We start from the raw sequence: 22,728 nt of genomic DNA, 5'->3' as shown, positions 1-22,728 counted from the left end.
TTTTTGTTGCGTTGGTGTTGGACACGCGCACTCTTACTGCCGTAACATTTTCGCGCGCTCTGTTGACAGACTAGATTTGACCGCAAGCCCAAACACTCGCCCGCTGAGGAAATTGTACAGGTTTGTTGTAAGTTTATTCTTCGTTAGTCGATAAAAAAAAATATATATATATGAGCGTAACTTGTTAGTAGTTAAACAACGTATCCTTGAAATATCAAAGAGTGCTGTTTAAAAGTGTACGCGGTGTTAATGTACCTTGCTAGCTAGTAGTAGGACATAACAGCTTGTCTCGAGTTGGCTAGTCTAACTTGAGGCGGCGAGCAATCAGTTGAGGTTTAGCTAGAGCTAGCTAGTCTACCTAGCTAACAGCTACTATCGTATCTCAATTGGGAACTAATAAACCAATGTAGACTTTTGAATTATATATATGTTTGTAACATATAATACGGTAGATTCTGTTGTCTCTGACAACAGATATTTCGATTGAGATAAAAGATCGGGGAAGCCGAGCTAACTACAGCGTGAGGAAGATTCGGTGTGAAACAGCGAGTGACGCTTATGATGACGCCTCATCCGGACCAACAGGTAAGAACGCAGTCCTGCTAAATGATCATAACTGATGAAGAAGACGTTAATAAACTTCCAGCTCAGCTAGCTGGCTAAATATAACAAATAATATAAATAATAATATCACAAATTTGTTTTGTGCTGTTGTGTTTTAACTTGTAAACAAAGGTCGGACCAAAGTTAATAGGTGAAAAGGCTTGAATCTGTTTTTGCATTTAGGTTGAGAGATTGTTGGATGAGGTGCTAAAGGGCAGCAATGTCAAAGCGTTGGAGGACTTTTTACAACATGACATCAGCGATGAAACGGCTCTAAAGTGCTCCAGACAGTTCGTCAGCAAGTTGGATCAATTAATCAGCAGAGTAAGAAATATCACTAGGCTTACCATTCCCAGAGGTCTAAATAGCATTGTCTAAGGGCGGAGGGTCCTTTTTCTTCTTTTTTTTGTAGGAGTTAGATCAAAGGAACATCAAGAATGCTTGTTTGGGGCTTTGCATCCTGCACAAGTGTGGGAAAAATCTGGTTGCCCCAGGGGGAAATGGGTTATCAGGCATGGTATCCCAGGGTCTGGTCAAGAAGATAAGTATTTTTTTCGACAGCACTAATTTATACAGCCTAATTCAGCAGCTCAACGTCTTGTGGACAAATATAAACGAAATCTGACAAATTATAATCTGTATTACACGCGTTGTATTTCTTGTTTGGTCGGATGGATTGATGGGAAATGGTCTGTGTGCACATGGTTCAGTGGTATGAGAAAGCCAGGTTGTTGTGGGTGGAGGCAGTGACGCTGAGTACTGAGGCCCTGACCAACCTCGCAGAAGACTTCTTTGATGCTCTCTTGGTGAGTTAACACCAACCCACAAAGGGCAGAACAACTGCTCTTCTTAGACAGTTAACCTTTAGTCAGGGAAATAATGGAGGTTTGTGTCTTACCGGTTTCTTTATTTAAACAATATACCCAACTCCTATTTTATAGCGGCTGAATGATTTATGTATGTATCGATTTGTTTATTTCTTTATTCCTCCCTCTCGTAGGTTGTTCACGAAGCAAGCAAAGAGGGTATGTGTCAAATAACTAAAACCAAACATTATTTTCACCCCTGGTTCTTTAGAACTGTGCGCTTCTGGTCCTAGATTATCTGCTGTACTGACCAAATAAACAGGTTGTATTATGGTTTAGATAGATTTGCAAATGTCAGATCGCTAAAATGTTTGTACGTTTTTTTTTGTGTGTGTGAAAAAAAGCGTTTCAAATTTCGATTAGTCGATTTTCAGACGTTTTAGTCGAGTCTTGGTCGACCAAAAAAAATCTTAGTCGGGACAGCCCTGAAAGGAAGAGATGACACTGTCCAACTGAGAACTCGACCTGACTCTTACAGGCAAACATCAAATCACTGAGTCTCTGCTGTTTCCTATTGGCCAACTGGCCGCAGACCCACGGGTGAACATTATGATCCAGAAAGAGGTGAGGAGAACATCCTCTTCCAAGTCCTTGAAGTTTAAACGTCCGTGCCAGCGAACATTGCTCTCCTGCTAAACATCTGTGTTGAATCACCGCAGGCGATTCGGAAACTAAACATCATTCTTGACAAGATGCCCGTGGATCTCAAGAAAGAGAAGAAGATCTTGTCGTCTCAGGATGCCTCTGACATCATGTATGCCATACGTGTTTGCGTCAACGGGCCTCAACATTATATTCCCACCACCGGTGTGTAGCGTTTGTTGATTAGTTGCTGATGTATGGTCATCTCCTCAGGACCAACCTGGCTGGCAGGATCTTGGTGGGTGGAGGTAAGTTTGATCCTGTCCCTCAGTGACCCTTTCACCCAAATGTAGTTTAAAACAACAGCCTTGAATCATTCGGAGACCGCACTCACACACTCACTTAAACTCCCACTCTTACTGCACATACACATGAACACACACAGGCTGGTAGGTTTGGTTTAAGATATGGGTGGGACAGCTTTTTATTTATTTATATATATATATAACTGAGGATGCGGCCCTTAAATATGACTTTCTTAGTAAAAAGTGGAAGGGGGAAGATTTGCCGCTTTCAAAATAATGTGCGTGTGTGTATAATGAAACCTATGCCCCTGCTCGCTCCCACACTACGCGTTAGACTACGACCTGCAGATTGCCCTGATGGAGGCGCTGTGTCGGATGACCACCAGGGGGCAGCGGAGGGAGCTGGCGGATCGCTGGTTCAGCATGGGCTTCGTTGCCAACGCCTTCAACAAGATCCAGGACTCTGAGTTTGAGACGGTGACTTCGGGCCGTCAGAGAACATTCTGTGTTATAGACGGGAGCGGGAGGCCATTTCAGTCAGTATCGGATTGTTAATGTTTCTCTTGTTTGCACAGGACTGCCGCAAGTTTCTGAATCTGGTGAATGGGATGCAGGGAGATGGTAGAAGGTACTTCCTGTCCCATGAAATCCCCTTTTATTTTATGCCTTTCTTGGATTTGCCCATAAAATCTTTAGAGATATATTTGCCTTTTTCAGAGCTTTATTAACTCTTCATGTATTCTTAGCATTGAAGTTATTGTTAAATTAGGGTATTATTAGGGTTCATCTGTCATTTCTCAGTCAGTGATTGGTCTGTCACCGTTCATGCTCTCTCTTCCCTACAGAGTGTTCTCCTACCCCTGTCTGGAGGTGTTTCTAGACAAGCATGAGGTCAGTGCCCCCTGGGAACCCCTGGTCGTTAATCTGAAGGTTTTACAGTGCTGAGAAACCTAACACTTAGGAAGTTGACAACTAGGAAACTGAACAGTTTTGACAGTTGACGAGGCCTAGTCACCAGCTGTTGAAGGGAGTGGATCCTGCTGGTTAGGTAGCAGGAGGTGATGAAGGGAGTGGATCCTGGTGGTTAGGTAGCAGGAGGTGATGAAGGGAGTGGATCCTGGTGGTTAGGTAGCAGGAGGTGATGAAGGGAGTGGATCCTGGTGGTTAGGTAGCAGGAGGTGATGAAGGGAGTGGATCCTGGTGGTTAGGTAGCAGGATGTGATGAAGGGAGTGTATCCTGGTGGTTAGGTAGCAGGTGTTGATGAGAATGTTGTTCGCTCCCAGCTGCTGATGCCCGCTGACGAGAAACTGGAGGAGTTCTGGATCGACTTCAACCTGGGAAGCCAGAGTATCTCCTTCTACTTCTCTCTGGCTGATGAAAACGCACAGGTACACACATACACACACACACTTTCCCCAGCCACACTCACACTCAGCGTACATGCAACACACACACACACAACTTCCTAACACAAGTTTTTGTGTGTTTTTGGTTGTGTGGTCTCACAGGAAGGCCAGTGGGACACTGTCTGCATCCCAGAGAATGAAGTCCACAGTTACGACATCAAAGGTAGCCAGTCAGCATTATAGTATTTAGACTCTTATCGCACAACCTATAACTTGGCCTCTCCAGTAGTGTGTGACTGCCCCCTGGTGTGTGTCTTTGGGTGTGTGTGTGTGTGTGTGTGTGTCTGTACGTGCATGTGTCTCTTCTTACGTGTGTGTCTTGTCTCCCTCCCCAGAGGAAGGGCGGAGGTGTGTGCTGAGCCTGAAGCTGTCTGAGCCGCTGTGTGTGAGCGGGCTGGAGGGCTCCTCCCTCTGCCTGCACTTCAGCTCCTCCCTGGACATCCTGCAGGCGGCGCGCAGCGTCTACGGCCACGTCAAGAACAAGGTACACCTGGCCTGTCAGAGAGAGTTCTAGATCGTTACAAGAACAAGGTACACCTGGCCTGTCAGAGAGAGTTCTAGACCCTTACAAGAACAAGGTACACCTGGCCTGTCAGAGAGAGTTCTAGATCGTTACAAGAACAAGGTACACCTGGCCTGTCAGAGAGAGTTCTAGACCCTTACAAGAACAGGGTGCACCTGGCCTCTTCGAGAACGTTCTAGATCGATACAGAGAGCTATGTAGTTAGACTGTTTCAGATGGATGGAGATAGATAGTTAGGTTAGGATGCTTTTAGTTTGTTTTCTTGAAGACCCTAAGCTTTCTAGTATTCACTAGATGGTTGAACACTAGATGGTTGAACATGGCAGATAAGACGACAAAATCATGGGTTCAGCAGTTGCCCCTCTCTCTTTCCATGCCTTTCCTGTCACACTTCACTCAAAACTGTCCATTAAAGCATTTCTACATTTATATATTCTAAAAATGAACGGAGAGTCAGGTGGCTGAGCGGTGAGGGAATCGGTCTAGTAATCAGAAGGTTGCCGGATCGACTGTGCCAAATGACTTTGTGTCCTTGGGCAAGGCACTTCACCCTACTTGCCTTGGCGGAATGTCCCTGTACTTACTGTAAGTCGCTCTGGATAAGAGCGTCTGCTAAAAGACTAAATGTAATGTTTACAAACCTTTTTCTCCCTGGCAGACTTTTGTGGGCAAGACCGGCACGTCTGTGGTGAAGACCACAGTCCAGATCATCCTGGATGAAAGCAACTCCCAGGTAAGACACAGCCTCAACCACAGCTAATAATTGTCTTATATAATTATGTATTCATTTAGCAGACTGTTTTAATCCAAAGCAACATACAGGACAGGATTTGAACCTGTGACCTCACTGAGCTATATCCATTCCCCCTGAGCTATTTAGGAATGCTTGTTTTCCTGGTTGCGATAGCATTGCGTGCTAGGTGTTAATCAGTGAGGCTTGCTCTGTGCGTTCCTCCCCAAACAGACTGTGGCCAATGAGAAGCATGCGTCTCACGTCAGTGGTCTGGACAAAGGGAAGAACAGCGCCCCCTGGCTGCAGCCCCCTCGCTCCACACCCCTGAAGGTGATCTGCCACAGAGATTGTTTGCGCAGTTGAAACTTGTCAAGTCTATTTGCAATTAGTGCTGTCAAACGATTAAAATATTTAATCGCGATTAATCGCATTAATGTCATAGTTAACTCGCGATTAATCACAATAAATCTATTCTAAATGTCCCTGATTTCTTTTTGTCCCAATCTTTTTTCAAATTTTAATGCTCTTATCAACATAGAAAAGTGGTTCGGATTGCTTTGTGCAAATATTTTTTTTATTGAAAACAACATTGCAATCGCCTGGCTTTGACGAGGGGGCAGAGAATTCGCATCAGCTGTGTGCTTGGCCATCAAGTGGTATTTCAGACTGGACGTGCTGCGTTGATAGCTCAGTTTACAATGACAAAACACACAGATCACTGGTCTTGTCAATAGAACCATTTGGCAACTTTTTAAAAGCAAACTTTCCATTCAGAATCTTATTGGCATCCATTTCGGCATCTCGCGCTCGTCATCCACTCAAAACGTAACGTTAGCCTACTACCAGAGAATGTCTAATATCCGTAAACGGGCTCTGCTACTACTCTTTAGCCAGCTCGCAAGACAAACGAGTGTTTGGCATGCCTGTTGTTTTGTTTCCGGTCTAGCTAGATCCGGTGTGGTGTTGTAGTTTTTCAAACGTCGGTAGTTGTTGCAACAGCATGTGAAAAAAAACTACAAAGTTTGCTAGGCCAAAAAGAGCGTTAATCGCGCGATAAAATAATTGACGCCGTTAATTTGGGTTTGCGTTAACGCCATTAATAACGCGTTAAACTGACAGCACTATTTGCAATTTGTAAGGACAGGCACATTGGAAGTTCTGCTCTTGTTGACAGTTCAAGCTAAGTTCTGTAAAATTCTGATTCTTAATAGAGTCTTAGCAGTTCAGTTAGTAATTCTGATTGGTTTTCTTAGATCAAACCTGCTACACATTTCAAGTATATTAAAATATATAGTCAATGTAACAGCTAAGTACTTTCACTATTCTATAGTGAAAATAAATATCATTTATTCTATAAATATCATTAAAGGCTTTATAAGTTTATAAACACGCACCACACACACACACACACACCACCCTCCAGATGATGGCTCCAGCCAGGAGGAGAACGTCTGAGTCCAGCAGCTTCATCAGCAGCAGCGGAGGAGGAGGAGGAGGAGGAGGCCGCGGCGGCAGTCCTTTCACTGTCGTCATGGCAACGGGTAAAGACACACCTCCCTACTGCCTGACTTCCTGTTGCTGGAGAAATCTGGTCGAGTTTTGTCTTGATTCTGTGTGCGTTTCGAGTGAGTGTTTTTGTGTGTACGTCTGGACTTGCGTTTGTGTCTGTGTGTGTGTGTGTCTGTCTGAACTAACATTCTGTCCTGCTGACCCTCCATCTTACGCCTCCTTCCCTGCCAGCCACTCCTAACAGCAGGGCCAGGATGAAACCAGCCCTGGAGCTGATGAACTCCTCTGAGCAGCAGGCCCAGCCCAGCCTGGCTGACCTGAGCAGGAGCAAGACCCCCGGACTCTCCCTGCCTCTGGAGACACCCAGCAGGAGAGCACAGGTGAGCTGCAGCATCCCTTGGGAGACACCCAGCAGGGGAGCACAGGTGAGCTGCAGCCTGACTCTGGAGACACCCAGCAGGAGAGCACAGGTGAGCTGCAGCCTGACTCTGGAGACACCCAGCAGGAGAGCACAGGTGAGCTGCAGCCTGACTGGAGACACCCAGCAGGAGAGCACAGGTGAGCTGCAGCCTGACTCTGGAGAGACCCAGCAGGGGAGCACAGGTGAGCTGCAGCATCCCTTGGGAGACACCCAGCAGGGGAGCACAGGTGAGCTGCAGCCTGACTCTGGAGACACCCAGCAGGAGAGCACAGGTGAGCTGCAGCCTGACTGGAGACACCCAGCAGGAGAGCACAGGTGAGCTGCAGCCTGACTCTGGAGAGACCCAGCAGGAGAGCACAGGTGAGCTGCAGCCTGACTGGAGACACCCAGCAGGAGAGCACAGGTGAGCTGCAGCCTGACTGGAGACACCCAGCAGGAGAGCACAGGTGAGCTGCAGCCTGACTGGAGACACCCAGCAGGAGAGCACAGGTGAGCTGCAGCCTGACTGGAGACACCCAGCAGGAGAGCACAGGTGAGCTGCAGCCTGACTGGAGACACCCAGCAGGAGAGCACAGGTGAGCTGCAGCCTGACTCTGGAGAGACCCAGCAGGGGAGCACAGGTGAGCTGCAGCATCCCTCTGGAGACACCCAGCAGGAGAGCACAGGTGAGCTGTAGCATCCCTCTGGAGACACCCAGCAGGAGAGCACAGGTGAGCTGCAGCATCCCTCTGGAGACACCCAGCAGGAGAGCACAGGTGAGCTGTAGCATCCCTCTGGAGACACCCAGCAGGAGAGCACAGGTGAGCTGTAGCATCCCTCTGGAGACACCCAGCAGGAGAGCACCACCACAGGTGCCATGGCTGCTGAGGTACATTGTGTAGTGATTATAGTGATCATAGTGATCACATTCACCCATATCACCGGAAGCAGTCATCACAGCATCGAAACATCACATCACCAGATGTACTGGCGATGATACCGGGAACATAAAAAATGATAACATTCATCCTGGCAACATTCACTCACACAGAAGCACAGAGACGGAGAGCTCGTTGCTGTGATTTACATGATGATCTATCATATATAAATGTCTGTGTGTGAGGCGTAAAACGGATGATCTCAAATCGAACAGACAGAATTGAGACTCCTGTGGTCCGTCTCTGTCTCCAGGCGGATGCTGCTCTGCCCCAAAGCAGCTCCAGGGGAGTCCGTCCAGCGGCCCTGTCTGAGCAGTACCGCAGGGTGGGTCACAGCCTCATCTACCACCCGGAGGCCCCGTGTCCCAGACATGGATTAAGCTTAGTACTACACTAAACTATCTCAATGGAGATTTTCATTGATTGTTTTTTCTCTTAATTTAGGACTAGTCTGAGTGTTGGAGCAGTGTGAACTGGTGTTGTGTGTTCATCCAGTTTGGGTTGTGCTCTGTGTTCCTGCTGTCTTTTAGAACATCCCAGTGGACAAAGTGGTGGAGATGGTTCAGGGTGACGAGGAGCCTCTTGGTAAAGCAACCTCCTGAAACACCCTCCTGAAACACCCTCCTGAATGTGACACCTCTCGTAGACCAGGGCTCACAACAACAACAAATCCTCACTGTCCCAAAGTGCAAAATGAACTGGTTGAAAAAATATTAGCGATTTATAAAAAAAATAAATAAGTTTGCATCATTGACTAAGTACTTGATGAGGACTCTACTGTACTCAGCTACTCTGTTTTAGGCTTCTCTGTTCTCCTCTTCTCCTCTCCCCTCTCCTTTCACTGTGTGTGAAAAAAAGGTTTTGAAAGGTTGAAAAACATTTTTTGAAAAGGTTTCGAAAGGTTGAAAAGTATAATTTTGTAAACAATTCCACATTCCCCTTTTGCTGTTGTCTTCAGAGCACAGCTTTGTTCCGGACTCGCAGCCCACCGCGACCACGGAGAGGACGATGTATGTACACAGCCGTGCGCTCGCGACACTGACACTTTCATGAGGGTTACACACACACGAGGACGGTGCAGGTGGTGTGACTGACTGTGGGTCTGTGATTGGTTCCACAGATTCACCCACTGGACCAAGAGATCGGTCTCTGACACGCTGCAGCCAGGACAGAGGAGGTTCAGCAGGGCTCTGCCCCAGCCCGGTAAGCAAGACAAGGTCTCTTCTCATCTCTTAGGCCATCTCTGAATAGTCGAGCTTGGATTAAAACACAACGAGGATCAACCTCGTTTAAAGTCCCTCTGTTCGGTTTAGATCAGACCAACAAAATCTGCTGTACTGTAGTCTCCCTTATTCATTTTAATGGTATGTTATTCACAAAGTGAACGGTACAGAGTTGAACATTACAGCAGTGTAAACGTTCCTGGTCCACTCTTCCTCCATGCAGAGCCAGCGTCTGTGCCGACCGTGGGGCAGCAGGATCGGCCTTCCTCCGCCCAGAGAGCCCAGGCTCCGAGCTCAGGCCATGCCAGTCACAAGCAGCTCCACGCCCAGCTCACCCAGCGCCTGCAGGAGGTCCTCCGGGAGAGGAAGCAGCAGGACAAAGGGCCTGGGGAGCGAGGTGGGCCTCAGGGACGAGGTGGGCCTCAGGGAAGAGGTGGGCCTCAGGAGGGAGGTGGGCCTCAGGGAAGAGGTGGGCCTCAGGAGGGAGGTGGGCCTCAGGGACGAGGTGGGCCCCAGGAGCGAAGTGGATCTAGGAAGAAAGGGCCTGAGAAGGGAGGAAGGTCCCAGAGCAGAGGTGGATCCGAAGGGCATGGTGTCGGAGACTTCCAGCAGCTGACGGGGAGGCAGAGCCAGGGTAAAGGGAAGGCTAAGAGCCAGAAGCCCCAAGATCCAGAGCCTGTCCTGGCCAAGGCTCCAGTAAAGCCCTCCCTCACCCAGAGCAAGAAGGGCCTGCAGGAGAGGCCGACCCCCAACCCCAAGGTGAAAGCCTCAAGACCAGACTCCAGCAGAGAGAAGGTAAGAACCTGCCTCTGGAAATGGAATCATGTTGATGTCCCTCTACTTCACACTGTACTTCACACGTGAGTGAACCGTCTGGGTCCTGCTCACGTGTCGCTGTCTGCTGGTGTGTGTCCAGAGGGATGCAGTTGTGGCAGACGGCATTGTGAAGCTCATCTCTAGCCGCTACGACTTCCCCACCCCCGCCATCTCTGCCCGCGAGACCTCGCCACACCCCGCCTCTCCTCCCAAGAACCCTCCGGCCCCCAAAAGGTAGCAGACAGGTTGGAACTCGGTTGAATATTTTATTTCTGATAGAATCACTCCTGGGTATGAACTTCCCCTGCTTTGCTGTTGTCCTGTCAGATCTCTGTTTGAGAAAAGCTGGCTGCCCCCGGCCAAGGTCAGTCCTGCTCCTCTACAGCCCTGTTTTCTACTACTGAGCTGCTCTTTTGTTTGTTTTAGTTATAAACATGAACTTCTGTCCCTGCATTTCACCCTTGAATATCCTCAGAAGCAAGCCTCTGGATTTCTGAAGTCCTACAGCAACAGCAGGAAAAGTGCAGTGGAGACAAACGGGTAAGTGGTTCTAGCCAGGAGATCGTGAGCTGGACGGCTGATCTGACAGGACTCCTGTGACATCACTTCCTTTCCTTCCCCTGCCCGCAGAGAGGACATCTTCGCATTCACTATGGACTCACCGATGAGTATCGGGGTAAATAAAGCTGGTCTTCGTCATTACATACGCAACTGCACTGCACTCTGTTACTGAGAAGGACCATGTGCTGATGTATTCTAAACATCGTTTGATCCAGCAGCACTGAATAGTAATACCAGTAGACACATCTATGGCAAAAAAAAAGCTTGTTTCTAACAAAAAAGTTGAATTGTGAATGTCCCTGTTCTGCTCTTCAGCTCAAGGTGAAGACCAATGAGTCATCAGCCGCTGACAGCAGGTAAGAATACACCTGAGGATCTGCACCTGTGCTGTGCTATACCTGGGCTGTTCTGCACCTGTGCTGTTCTGCACCTGGGCTGTTCTGCACCTGGGCTGTTCTGCACCTGTGCTGTTCTGCACCTGGGCTGTTCTGCACCTGTGCTGTGCTATACCTGGGCTGTTCTGCACCTGTGCTGTTCTGCACCTGTGCTGTTCTGCACCTGGGCTGTTCTGCACCTGGGCTGTTCTGCACCTGGGCTGTGCTATACCTGTGCTGTTCTGCACCTGTGCTGTTCTGCACCTGGGCTGTTCTGCACCTGTGCTGTGCTATACCTGGGCTGTTCTGCACCTGTGCTGTGCTATACCTGGGCTGTTCTGCATCTGTGCTGTTCTGCACCTGTGCTGTGCTATACCTGGGCTGTTCTGCACCTGTGCTGTTCTGCATCTGTGCTGTGCTATACCTGGGCTGTTCTGCACCTGGGCTGTTCTGCATCTGTGCTGTGCTATACCTGGGCTGTTCTGCACCTGTGCTGTTCTGCACCTGGGCTGTTCTGCACCTGTGCTGTGCTATACCTGGGCTGTTCTGCACCTGTGCTGTTCTACACCTGTGCTGTTCTGCACCTGTGCTGTGCTATACCTGTGCTGTTCTGCACCTGTACTGTGCTATACCTGTGCTGTTCTGCACCTGTGCTGTTCTGCACCTGGGCTGTTCTGCACCTGAGGATCTGCACCTGTGCTGTGCTATACCTGTGCTGTTCTGCACATGGGCTGTTCTGCACCTGTGCTGTTCTGCACCTGTGCTGTGCTATACCTGTGCTGTTCTGCACCTGGGCTGTTCTGAACCTGTGGTCTCACAGCCCCCTACTGCTGATGCTAAACTCTTTCTAATGTGTGTGTGTGACCTTCATGATGATGTGTGTCTCCAGTGCCCTGTACGACTCCTGGGCTCTGCCCAGCACTACCAAGAAGGGCCTGCTCTCAAAGGTATTAGTTGTTAAAGTGATCTATCAGAAGTGGTGTTGACGGGTCACTTTCACTCCTCTCTCTGTGTGCTTATATGACCTCGGTGTAAACTTATCATGGCCTTTGTGTTGTTTGTGTCTGTGTGTGGGTGTGTTGTTTGTGTCTGTGTGTGCATTTGTGTGTATGTGTTCTGTGTGTGTGTGTTCATGCCCCCCCCAGCCCCAGGCCCCTCCCAGACGCCACGTGAAGAAGCACCTGTTCAGTGACACAGACACCAGCGGTGGGGCTGAGGTCAGCTGGCTGAGGGAGTCCAGCAGGAAGGCCAAGCCCAAAGTGACCGATTACAGCAGGCAGCCTGCAGCCAGAGCCAGGGCCCCCGCACCGGACACCACACGTACGTAACCCTCCGCCTGCCTGGAGGTCAGAGGTCAGCTTCACAAAGTAGTTCCGCCTGTTATCACGGTGATATTTGACTGTTATTTTAGCCTGTATGTATTTTCTGGACGCGCAGGTCTCTTGTTTAAACCCCTCTGTGTTTTAGTCGATTCCCCAGACTTCCTCCGTGCATCCTCCAAAGCTGAGAAGGAGAATGCCAAGCCCAAGAAGGTAAGACTAAGCACCAGGAGCCCATCAGAGTCACAACTGCTCATCCAGCCTCATTTAAATACCAACCAGACGCTAGTTCTGGAACACCTGGGTCTGTGTGAGCCGTTTTCAGTATTTAACATTGTGAATATCTGCCGCTTTACAACACATCTGTTCGCCAAACGAACAGTAACTAGCAAACGGAAACATTTAGTTTGTAAAATCTTCCCCCAGAACCGTCCCAGCTTCCATAACAACATCCTCTACAACAGGGGTGCTCACTCCTGGTTCTCGAGGGCCGCATGCCACCCCTGCTCTGTGCAGCGGTGCAGTACCTCAGTCAGCCACTAGGTGTCACTGCCGTCCTGTGTTTCAACAGAAGGGCTCTGGTGTGAGGGAGGCAGGTGGTCTGGGGTCCAGAGAGGAGCCTGCAGGGCGCAGCAGAACCACCAGGAGGCCCCAGAGAGCTGCCGCCACCGCCAAGAGCTACAGGGAGCCCGACAGCGACGGCAGCGACAGCCAATCAGAGACGGAGCCGCCGTCCGTGCCCAAGGTCGGCGCATCTCTCTTCACTGCTCACCTCTCCCCATCAACAGGCTCCTTTCCCCCCCCTCCCCCATATCTCCCCCCACACACAGACCCTTTTATTAACCTTCATCCTCTAATTTTACCAGTTGTAATGTCCGAGCGCATGTGTAATCCTGTTACATGATGATGCCCCCACCAGAAGGCTTCTCTGGAACAGGATCAGGAGCTGGAGAAGATGAAGACAATCAAGACTCCGGCCGCCACCAAGACTTTCAAAGTGCCAGACGACAACAACAGCCAATCAGAGACAGAGCAACCGCCTTATCCTAAGGTGTGGTCTTTCTCCCTCCTTCCCCCTGTCCCTCCCTCCTTCCCCGTTTCCCTCCCTCCTTCCCCCTGTCCCTCCCTCCCTCCTTCCCCCTGTCCCTCCCTCCCTCCTTCCCCCTGTCCCTCCCTCCCTCCTTCCCCCTGTCCCTCCCTCCCTCCTTCCCCCTGTCCCTCCCTCCTTCCTTCCCCCTGTCCCTCCCTCCTTCCTTCCCCCTGTCCCTCCCTCCTTCCTTCCCCCTGTCCCTCCCTCCTTCCCCCTGTCCCTCCCTCCTTCCCCCTGTCCTTCCCTCCTTCCCCCTGTCCCTCCCTCCTTCCCCCTGTCCCTCCCTCCTTCCCCCTGTCCCTTTCTCCTTCCCCCTGTCCCTTTCTCCTTCCCCCTGTCCCTTTCTCCTTCCCCCTGTCCCTCCCTCCTTCCCCCTGTCCCTCCCTCCTTCCCCCTGTCCCTCCCTCCTTCCTTCCCCCTGTCCCTCCCTCCTTCCTTCCCCCTGTCCCTCCCTCCTTCCTTCCCCCTGTCCCTCCCTCCTTCCTTCCCCCTTCCCTCCCTCCTTCCCCCTGTCCCTCCCTCCTTCCCCCTGTCCCTCCCTCCTTCCCCCTGTCCCTCCCTCCTTCCCCCTGTCCCTTTCTCCTTCCCCCTGTCCCTTTCTCCTTCCCCCTGTCCCTTTCTCCTTCCCCCTGTCCCTCCCTCCTTCCCCCTGTCCCTCCCTCCTTCCCCCTGTCCCTTTCTCCTTCCCCCTGTCCCTCCCTCCTTCCCCCTGTCCCTCCCTCCTTCCCCCTGTCCCTCCCTCCTTCCCCCTGTCCCTCCCTCCTTCCCCCTGTCCCTTTCTCCTTCCCCCTGTCCCTCCCTCCTTTCCCCTGTCCCTCCCTCCCTCCTTTCCCCTGTCCTTCCCTCCCTCCTTCCCCCTGTCCCTCCCTCCTTTCCCCTGTCCCTCCCTCCTTCCCCCTGTCCCTCCCTCCTTCCCCCTGTCCCTCCTTCCCCCTGTCCCTCCCTCCTTCCCCCTGTCCCTCCTTCCCCCTGTCCCTTTCTCCTTCCCCCTGTCCCTTTCTCCTTCCCCCTGTCCCTCCCTCCTTCCCCCTGTCCCTTTCTCCTTCCCCCTGTCCCTCCCTCCTTCCCCCTGTCCCTCCCTCCTTCCCCCTGTCCCTCCCTCCTTCCCCCTGTCCCTTTCTCCTTCCCCCTGTCCCTCCCTCCTTCCCCCTGTCCCTTTCTCCTTCCCCCTGTCCCTCCCTCCTTCCCCCTGTCCCTCCCTCCTTCCCCCTGTCCCTCCCTCCTTCCCCCTGTCCCTTTCTCCTTCCCCCTGTCCCTCCCTCCTTCCTTCTGTGTGTTGGAAACACCCTGTTGATGCTATCACCACATCCTCAAAGATACAGTCTACAGTGTGCTGTAGTTACAACTTTTAAATCACAAACCAGATCCACAAAACCACCCCCCTTCTCTCTACTCACGGTTCAACAGAAGCCATTCGGCGGAGAGGTGGAGAAAAAGAGCAAGAGAGTCGTCGAGGAGGAGGTGAGGAAAAAGAAGACTCCCCCCCCGGCCAGGGACCAGACGAGTGTGGTGAAGGCCTCCTGGGCGTCCCGGCTGGCCTCCTTCTCTCTCTCTCCTCCCCCCATCGAGAGGATGAGAGGCACGGGTATGACACGACACATATAGGTCAACATCAGACCTTCAGCACACACATTCACCTCCACCTCACGTAAGCAGCTGCTGGGATAGATGCTCCCATGTCTGTCAGGGTTGACGGGTGGGGTGTGTGTGTGTGTGTCTGTGTGGGTGTGGGTGTGGGTTTGGAGGGTGCGGGGATGTAGAGCGAGGAATGTTCACACTGCTGGCCCAGAAAGCCCCTGGTGAACTCTTGGTACATCTGAGGTCAGAGTTCCAGCTCTGTTGACATGCCTTGGTGGTCTAGGTGAGACACACTGTGTCTGTTCCAGTTTGGTCCGTCTCTTCAGATGTGACGCTGGGAAGAGACCAGCTGTCCTGTCCTGACCCGTCTAAAGTCACTCTTTGACTCTTTGGGACTGGAAAGTGATCTGATGTGCGACGTAAAGCACCCCCCTCTCCTATCGACCTCTCCTCCAGGTCCAGCTGTCTCAACATCTGTGCCTGTCTCGACCTCTCCCCCCTCCCTCTCTCTCTCCCCCCTCCCTCTCTCTCCCCCCACAGCTGCCGAGAGGACGCCCGTCTTGCCCAGGTCCCCCCCCACCCCGCTGGGTTCCCTCTCCGGCTCTCCCGTCTGCGGCGCCCCCCCCTCGCCTCTCCCAGATTTCCCTAAGCCCCCTCGCAGCGGCGACGGAGCCTCCAAACCCTCCACCTTCCACAGCGCCCGGAGTAGGAGCGACGGCAAGGCCGTGAAGATGCCCTTCCTCCCTCCTCTCACCCCTCTCCCATCCCTCACCCCTCTCCCATCCCTCACCCCTCTCCCTTCTCTCTGCCCCCTCGACCCCCTCGGCCAGAGCCCGGTCCTTCGAGCCCCGAGGCCCAGTGTTGTGGAGGTGAGAGACAGGACAGGATTGAGCTGTTTCCCAGGGTCAGCCTGTCAGGATGGTGTGGAGGATGCCCTCACGGTCGTTCTCATCAAACAATTATAGTGATTAGGTCCTTAGGTAGATTAAAGATAGATTCATATCTCTCCTGCGTTTTTCTCTCCCTTGCTGTGTCTCTTTCCCCTGCTCTCTGTTTCTCTCTCTTTTCTCTCTCTTCCGCTTCTCTTTTCTCTCTCTACCGCTCTCCTCTGTTTTTCTCCTGTCTGTCTGTCCTCTCTGTCTCTTTCTTCTTCTTTGTCTTTCTCACCTTCTCTCTGTGTCTCCCCTCCCGTCTCTCCCATGCTCTCTCCCTCTTCCCCGATCTCTCCCTCTTCCCCGCTCTCTCCCTTTTCCCCTCTCTCCGTCTTCCCCTTTCTCTCTCCCTCTTCCCCGCTCTCTCTCCCTCTTCTCCTCTCTCTCTCCCTCTTCCCTTCTCTCCGTCTCCCTCCCTTCCCTCTTTCCCCCCCCATCAGCCCCAGCTGAGCCCCATCAGGCGGGCCCTCTCCCCTGCCCAGTCCCCTCTCTCCCAGTCTTCCCAGCCCCTCCTGACCTCCACTGCTCTGGAGAGGACCCCCCCTCTCTCCCCCCTCGACTCCCGCTTTGCCCCCGGAGACACTCTCAACCAGGGCATCCATTTCGGCTTCGACCAGGAGTCGCTGGTCTCCAGGGTAACGCTGAGCCAATCCTCGTCAAGGTCTGTGGTGTCGGTGTCGAGAGTGGAGATCAAGCCGGTAGCCATGGCTACCAAGCTCGAGGTAGGGATGTTGTGGTCTTGCCATTCCTGTATTTACAGTACTGGGGACTACGGGATCCAGTGAGGGACAGAAGGCATGAACTGTGTTCGTCTCATATGTAGTAGTGCTTTTCAGTCCTCAACTCAAAAGTTGAGTTCTATATTTTCTAAATATAGAAACGTACCAGAAGAGATCTACAGTAGATCCTCGATTGTGACCATTTACTTCCTGTCCATGATTGTTCTAATCAACAGGAATATTGTTCCATTAATAAACAAAGTTCATAATCGTTCGATACAAATACATTAATTAGAAGATGAAGTCTGGCTGTTGTGCAAACATGTCCCTGTGTCTTGACAGAAAACACCATCATCTGACCGGCAGCACAAGCCAGACCAACACCACTATCACATTTCAGGTGATCCCTCTGCTACTAAACTGGCTTGACACATTTCTCCTCAGAGATACGCAGGGATACATCATAGCTAATTGGAAGTCATCGACTCAGATCTGGTGTGTGTGCTTTGGTTGTCCTCACAGGACCGAGCCGCAAGCGTCGCAACTCCAAGTCCCAGAACGAGGAGGAGGAGGAGAAAGGAGTCAAGAGGAGCAAGATGAGAGATCAAGCTGCCAAGATCAGGCCCAGGAAACTATTCAAGTCATGTAAGACAAGACAGTGTAACATGCTTACCTGTGTTTGTTCATCCTTTTACTGTACCAAATTTAAACTTCTATTTGAACTCTCTAAGAAACCTTGAGGGTGTAGGTCTCGTTCTATGGATGTAGCCTAGGTGAAGCCCTCTGTGACATTTGTATTGCCCTTTTTTATAAGCAAATTAGATTTTGATTTAAAAATTGCAACGTAAATAAAATATTGAGGGTGGGGATCAAATAACACCGTGTTCTGTGGTTTCCTATTCCGGCCCGTTCTCCCAGCGGCTAAGCCCCACCTCCCAGCGGCTAAGCCCCGCCTCCTAGGCCAAGCCCAGAGCTGGGAAGAGCACAGCAGCACTGAGGAGGAGGACGGAGAAGAGGACCAGGATGGAAAAAACATGGAGGATGTGGTCCCCGTGGCAACCAAGACAAGCTTCCGCCACGTCCAGAGCGAGAGGGCTCATGACACGAGTGAGACGTCGGGGGGGGGGGCGGGGGGCAGACGGGTCTAGACACTCCTGTAGTGAGGCAGACAGGTCTAGACACTCCTTTAGTGAGGCAGACGGGTCTAGACACTCCTTTAGTGAGGCAGACGGGTCTAGACACTCCTGTAGTGAGGCAGACGGGTCTAGACTCTCCTGTAGTGAGGCAGACGGGTCTAGACTCTCCTTTAGTGAGGCTTCTAACATCAACAGGTGTTCAGCTGTGCTTTGGCTAGTGGATATCATCAATTGAATGACCCATCACCCATTCATACTGTACCGTGTGCATCTGAAAGAGGTGTGTGTGTGTGTGTGTGTGTGTGAACAGTCATAAAGGTGTCTCCAGAGGGGGAGGTGGGCAGACAGGTATCCTCACGCACCGTGACGTCCAGATGTTGGGAGGCCAGTGTGGAGGAGGAGGAGGAGGGGGAGATGGATGTGGAGGTGGAGGTGGACCTGCCCTACAGCACGAGCCCCCTTGATATGGCCGGCATGTGTCGGCAGTTCAGCTCAGAGCTACAGAGGAAGTTCCAGGTTGGTAGACGACAGAATCTGAATCAGAAAGGGGTTTAAATCGCCATGAAAGTTTGCACCGACAAGGAATTTACTTTGGCAGGAACGTGCATACTTTCAACATATAAGGATCATAAATATAGAATAGTGGTGTACAAGTCTAACTACTACTAAGTTATTTTGAATAAAATAAAAAATATACAAAGTTAAGTAGCTATAATATACAATATAAAATAAAAAATGTATAAATCTATAAGTACAAAAATGCAAAAATACAGGAACATAGACCTGCTGCATGTAGACTACAGGACTAAGCAGCTGGTGTGTGTGTGTGTGTGTGTGTGTGTGTGTGTGTGTGTGTGTGTGTGTGTGTGTGTGTGTGTGTGTGTGTGTGTGTGTGTGTGTGTGTGTGTGTGTGTGTGTGTGTGTGTGTGTGTGTGTGTGTGTGTGTGTGTGTGTGTGTGTGCAGGGCCGGTCCAGGAGGATGGAGATGTACACCAAACAGTCTCTGCAGACCGTGCAGCAACACGTCTCCTCTGTCAGCCTGCAGGTCAGCCAACACAGGTGGGGCTTCTTTGTTTTTTACTATTTAAAAAAAAAAGTTTCTAAAGGTTTTACAAAGGTCTTGGGGAAAAAAGTTTCAAAGGTTTGAAAAAACGTTATTGATAAAAGTTACTGTTTATTGTAACTTGTTAATAGTTTATGGAATTTTAAGCTTGAGCTAAATGAGATGATATGTTTCACCGTCCGTGTTTTAAACATGTTAAACATCTTTAACTGTGTGGTGTGTGTGTGTGTGCATGGTGTGTGTGTGTGCATGGTGTGTGTGTGTGTGTGTGTATGGTGTGTGTGTTTGCTCCCAGGTCCCAGAATCTTGAGCAGGTCCGGAATGTTCTGCTCGAGGAGATGGGCAACCTGGAGAAAGACAGCGTGACTCTGAAGAACATGGAGAAGGAGCTGAGCGTAGGCCTTCCCCCCCCCCTGCCTCACACCCGCACTGACACCCCAGCTACCAATCAGTATCAGTACAAGTACAGCAAGACAGTAGAACCACAGAGATGTCACTGGTGTTAGTGCTGCGCGCTGTGAAAAGCCTGGAAAAGTATGGGAGAGTTAGGCTTTCAGGGGTCAATCAGATGCCGGTTGATAAGGTTACCCCCAGACACGTGTGTTGCTGATTGAATCCCTGTTATCTATTTTTTCCTCTGTCAGACATACTGGAGGAAGCAGTCTGTAGCTTTCCACTGCTACCAGGAGAGAGAGACCCGAAGGTGAGGCCTGCAGGGGTGTGTGTGTGTGTGTGTGACCTCCTCCTCCCTCACTAGCTCTTTCCCAGTTTGGCCCAGTGAGTGTTGAAAGGAACACGTTGTTCCACTTATTCACACCGTCACACACGTGAACTTGACCCGACTGTCCAGTCATCCTCGACTCCGTTCTCAGAGAAACTTCGCACTTTGTCTACTTTCATAACACTTGGGAGGGAGACCAAACCAACACAACTATCCTCTGAGCTGTCGTCATCTGCGCTTCCTGTTCTCTGGGATCTGATGCCTGTTTGGTCGTTTCACATGATTGTTGGTTACAGCCCTCGCTCTTCTAAACCAGGGTGGGGGTGTGGGGGCAACGTTTCAGAGAAATCAGATTATGCAATGCATTGTTTCCCAGGGTTAGATTAGGTAACAGTGGAGAGGGAGATGGCACTGCAGAATGTCCCTAATGCTCTGAAATAGGCCAACTGTCTCAGGCTGGCTGTTGTGGCCCTGTTGTGGACTGGTGACATGACACAGCATTTACTTGACTGTGTGAACAATCAGGTTAATGACAGGGCCGATTCCTTTCATGTTTACTTACCTAGTTACTTGATTTTGTATAGGGTCGCCTCCTTTCATCTTTTGATCAAATCAAACTCCTAAACCACAATGACTGTTAACTAGGTTACTTGATTGTGTTTCGGGTCACCTAAATAACTTGTTGTGTAGACCTTTGTATTGGTAACTCAAACTAAATCATGGTTTCCCAAACTATTTAGGCTTTAATGATTCAATTGGATTTCATTTTGGCTGTTTGTGTTTCTGCAGCATCATCAACCGATACTTCGATCAGCTTGTTTTTGAAATACAGGGACATGCTTGTTTGTGTTTTCTTTCTTCTCCCACGACCTTGTTACAATTTCAGGCCACACCTTGTAGGGGTCAAGACCCCAAGCTTGGGAACCACTAAACTAAGTCCTGTCTGTCCTAATTCTCTCCTCTAAAACGTTTGCTTGTTCCCGCTTGCCTTCGACTCTCTGCCTGACCTCCTCCTCCCTGGCCTCCTCCTCCCTGACCTCCTCCCTGACCTCCTCCCTGACCTCCTCCCTGACCTCCTCCCTGACCTCCTCCTCCCTGGCCTCCTCCTCCCTGACCTCCTCCCTGGCCTCCTCCTCCCTGGCCACCTCCTCCTCCCTGACCTCCTCCCTGACCTCCTCCCTGACCTCCTCCCTGGCCTCCTCCTCCCTGACCTCCTCCCTGACCTCCTCCCTGGCCTCCTCCTCCCTGACCTCCTCCTCCCTGACCTCCTCCCTGGCCTCCTCCCTGACCTCCTCCCTGGCCTCCTCCTCCCTGACCTCCTCCCTGACCTCCTCCTCCCTGACCTCCTCCTCCCTGACCTCCTCCTCCCTGACCTCCTCCCTGACCTCCTCCCTGACCTCCTCCCTGGCCTCCTCCTCCCTGACCTCCTCCCTGGCCTCCTCCTCCCTGACCTCCTCCCTGGCCTCCTCCTCCCTGACCTCCTCCCTGGCCTCCTCCTCCCTGACCACCTCCTCCCTGACCACCTCCTCCCTGACCTCCTCCTCCCTGACCTCCTCCCTGGCCTCCTCCTCCCTGACCTCCTCCCTGACCTCCTCCCTGACCTCCTCCCTGACCTCCTCCCTGGCCTCCTCCTCCCTGACCTCCTCCTCCCTGACCTCCTCCCTGGCCTCCTCCTCCCTGACCTCCTCCCTGGCCTCCTCCTCCCTGACCTCCTCCCTGACCTCCTCCCTGACCTCCTCCCTGACCTCCTCCCTGACCTCCTCCTCCCTGGCCTCCTCCTCCCTGACCTCCTCCTCCCTGACCTCCTCCTCCCTGACCTCCTCCTCCCTGGCCTCCTCCTCCCTGACCTCCTCCCTGACCTCCTCCCTGACCTCCTCCTCCCTGACCTCCTCACTATCTTCCTCCTCGTCTGGGCCTGGCAGACTGCAGAGCCTGAAGACGGCTTTCCAGACCAAAACGTCTCACAGCCTGGAGTACGAGGAACACATCTTCACCTCACAGGTGCAGACAGGAACATGAAACGTTTGAAACTGTTTTGGGGGAGCTGGCATTCTGTGGCTCAAGGGTTTAAATGAGAGATAAAGGGAATAATAATATTAATATAGTTTATAAACTATGTTCTCTATATATACCATTGACTAGAGGTGGGTAGTTTAAATAAAAACAATTATGTGACAAGTAACATATTTCCCTTCAGTGTAGGCCATGAATAACAATGCAGTGCGAGATTATTTCAACCCCTTGCAAATGTACATTAAACCCCTTTTGGTTAAGATGAAACCAGACATAGTTACATTTCATCTAATGACCTTTGTTGGTCTAATGACCTCATTGTGCGTCCTGTGGAGTGTGTGTCCTGATGCTGCTGCGATCCCCGAGTCATCCCACCTTTAAACCCTTGTCATGTCCTCTCCCTACCAGATGTGTCTGATGAGAAAAGACATGAAGTCCGTCCAGGATCGCCTCGTCAAGGAGATGGTGAGTGGGCCTGACAGTGACAGACCCGAGCACAGGGGCTGAGCTACCAGCAATCAGGTCCACTTCGGCCTGCCTACCTGTTCCTTCTGGTCTCCTTCTTTCCCTTGATGTCCACACTGCTGTCGTCCTCGTCCTGAAGGCCCAGACAAAGCTCTCAGATACAGCCCTGAGGGTGTTGTCATGAGGGTTATAAAAGCAGGGGTGTGTGTTTTTTTCTTCCCCGGTCTGTGTCCTTGCAGCAGGAGGAGGAGATCCAGAGCGTCCGTAGAGGACTGAAGGCTCTGTTCCTGCCGGAGGGGCCCATGTTCTGACTCCGGACGACACCAAAAGGTCTCCTGTTTCTCACCGTACACCCTTAGCTCACACAGAATGAGGGTCATGAGAGGTTCATGGTCTCACAAGTTCGGTTATTTCTAAGTTAGGTTAAAGTCAATTAAATATACATACATGGATAGACTCTGTATGTATTAATATATATGTTAATTATTCAAATATTAGGAAATGTTTGTTATTTATTCATTTGTAAGTTACTAATTGGCCCCATTGGCTTGATGTTTTACAATACCTTTTGTACGTTTTTAACCATCTCTGGTAATGGAGTAATATTTTTTAATAAATAATGAATGTAATAACTATATTTTGAACAATTTTGTTCAAATCTGTTAAAATGACCATGTTCCCCGGTGCTTTTGAATTTCAAATAAATGAAAGTTTGCCACACTGATGCACAAAGTCCTTACCTGGTAACAGAAGACAATAACAATTTTATAATATATAAATATATTAAAAGTACATTACTTATAAAGAAACAGTTCAGTGATGTTTCCACCCAATGTAGAATGTTCATGTGGA

At 50.8% G+C, this 22,728-nt stretch overlaps 1 protein-coding gene across 5 annotated transcripts; it reads left to right on the top strand.

The window, feature by feature from the left end:
* Positions 1 to 14: 14 nt before the first annotated feature.
* On the top strand, positions 15 to 22,596 carry sycp2 (synaptonemal complex protein 2). 5 transcript variants are annotated; one of them, XM_084679352.1, is made up of 47 exons: positions 15 to 120; positions 475 to 585; positions 787 to 927; positions 1,016 to 1,146; positions 1,307 to 1,409; positions 1,604 to 1,628; positions 1,948 to 2,033; positions 2,129 to 2,223; positions 2,325 to 2,359; positions 2,691 to 2,833; positions 2,932 to 2,984; positions 3,202 to 3,247; positions 3,641 to 3,745; positions 3,866 to 3,926; positions 4,099 to 4,247; positions 4,945 to 5,019; positions 5,251 to 5,349; positions 6,443 to 6,560; positions 6,760 to 6,908; positions 8,120 to 8,191; positions 8,397 to 8,451; positions 8,825 to 8,876; positions 8,987 to 9,069; positions 9,313 to 9,884; positions 10,006 to 10,139; positions 10,233 to 10,269; positions 10,384 to 10,445; positions 10,536 to 10,581; positions 10,782 to 10,822; positions 11,730 to 11,787; positions 11,986 to 12,160; positions 12,308 to 12,372; positions 12,731 to 12,904; positions 13,079 to 13,210; positions 14,657 to 14,834; positions 15,368 to 15,696; positions 16,200 to 16,481; positions 16,821 to 16,878; positions 17,001 to 17,123; positions 17,397 to 17,585; positions 17,925 to 18,130; positions 18,579 to 18,673; positions 18,973 to 19,072; positions 19,322 to 19,380; positions 21,321 to 21,399; positions 21,820 to 21,876; positions 22,116 to 22,596. In XM_084679352.1, exons 2-47 carry the CDS (start codon positions 559 to 561, stop codon positions 22,185 to 22,187), a joined length of 5,226 nt encoding a protein of 1,741 aa, XP_084535478.1. In that variant the 5' UTR covers positions 15 to 120; positions 475 to 558; the 3' UTR covers positions 22,188 to 22,596. The 5 variants fall into 5 exon arrangements, with proteins under 5 accessions (XP_084535478.1, XP_084535477.1, XP_084535475.1 ...); XM_084679351.1 differs by having other exon boundaries at positions 10,381 to 10,445; positions 13,082 to 13,210; XM_084679349.1 differs by having other exon boundaries at positions 10,381 to 10,445.
* Positions 22,597 to 22,728: the final 132 nt, after the last annotated feature.

The sequence above is a fragment of the Hypomesus nipponensis genome, chromosome 18, assembly GCF_054491055.1.
Source record: "Hypomesus nipponensis isolate SF chromosome 18, ASM5449105v1, whole genome shotgun sequence".
Classification (NCBI taxonomy): Eukaryota; Metazoa; Chordata; class Actinopteri; order Osmeriformes; family Osmeridae; genus Hypomesus; species Hypomesus nipponensis.
The sequence above is the reverse complement of the archived record's forward strand: the minus strand, read 5'-3'. Positions and strand labels throughout refer to the sequence as shown.

Bases quoted from the DNA above. Each gene is read 5' to 3' on its own strand.
- sycp2 (XM_084679349.1), top strand. From the start codon at position 559: ATGATGACGCCTCATCCGGACCAACAG. The intron at 4,248-4,944 runs GTACACCTGGCC...TCTCCCTGGCAG, and splicing joins ACGGCCACGTCAAGAACAAG to ACTTTTGTGGGCAAGACCGG. The intron at 10,823-11,729 runs GTAAGAATACAC...GTGTGTCTCCAG, and splicing joins TCATCAGCCGCTGACAGCAG to TGCCCTGTACGACTCCTGGG.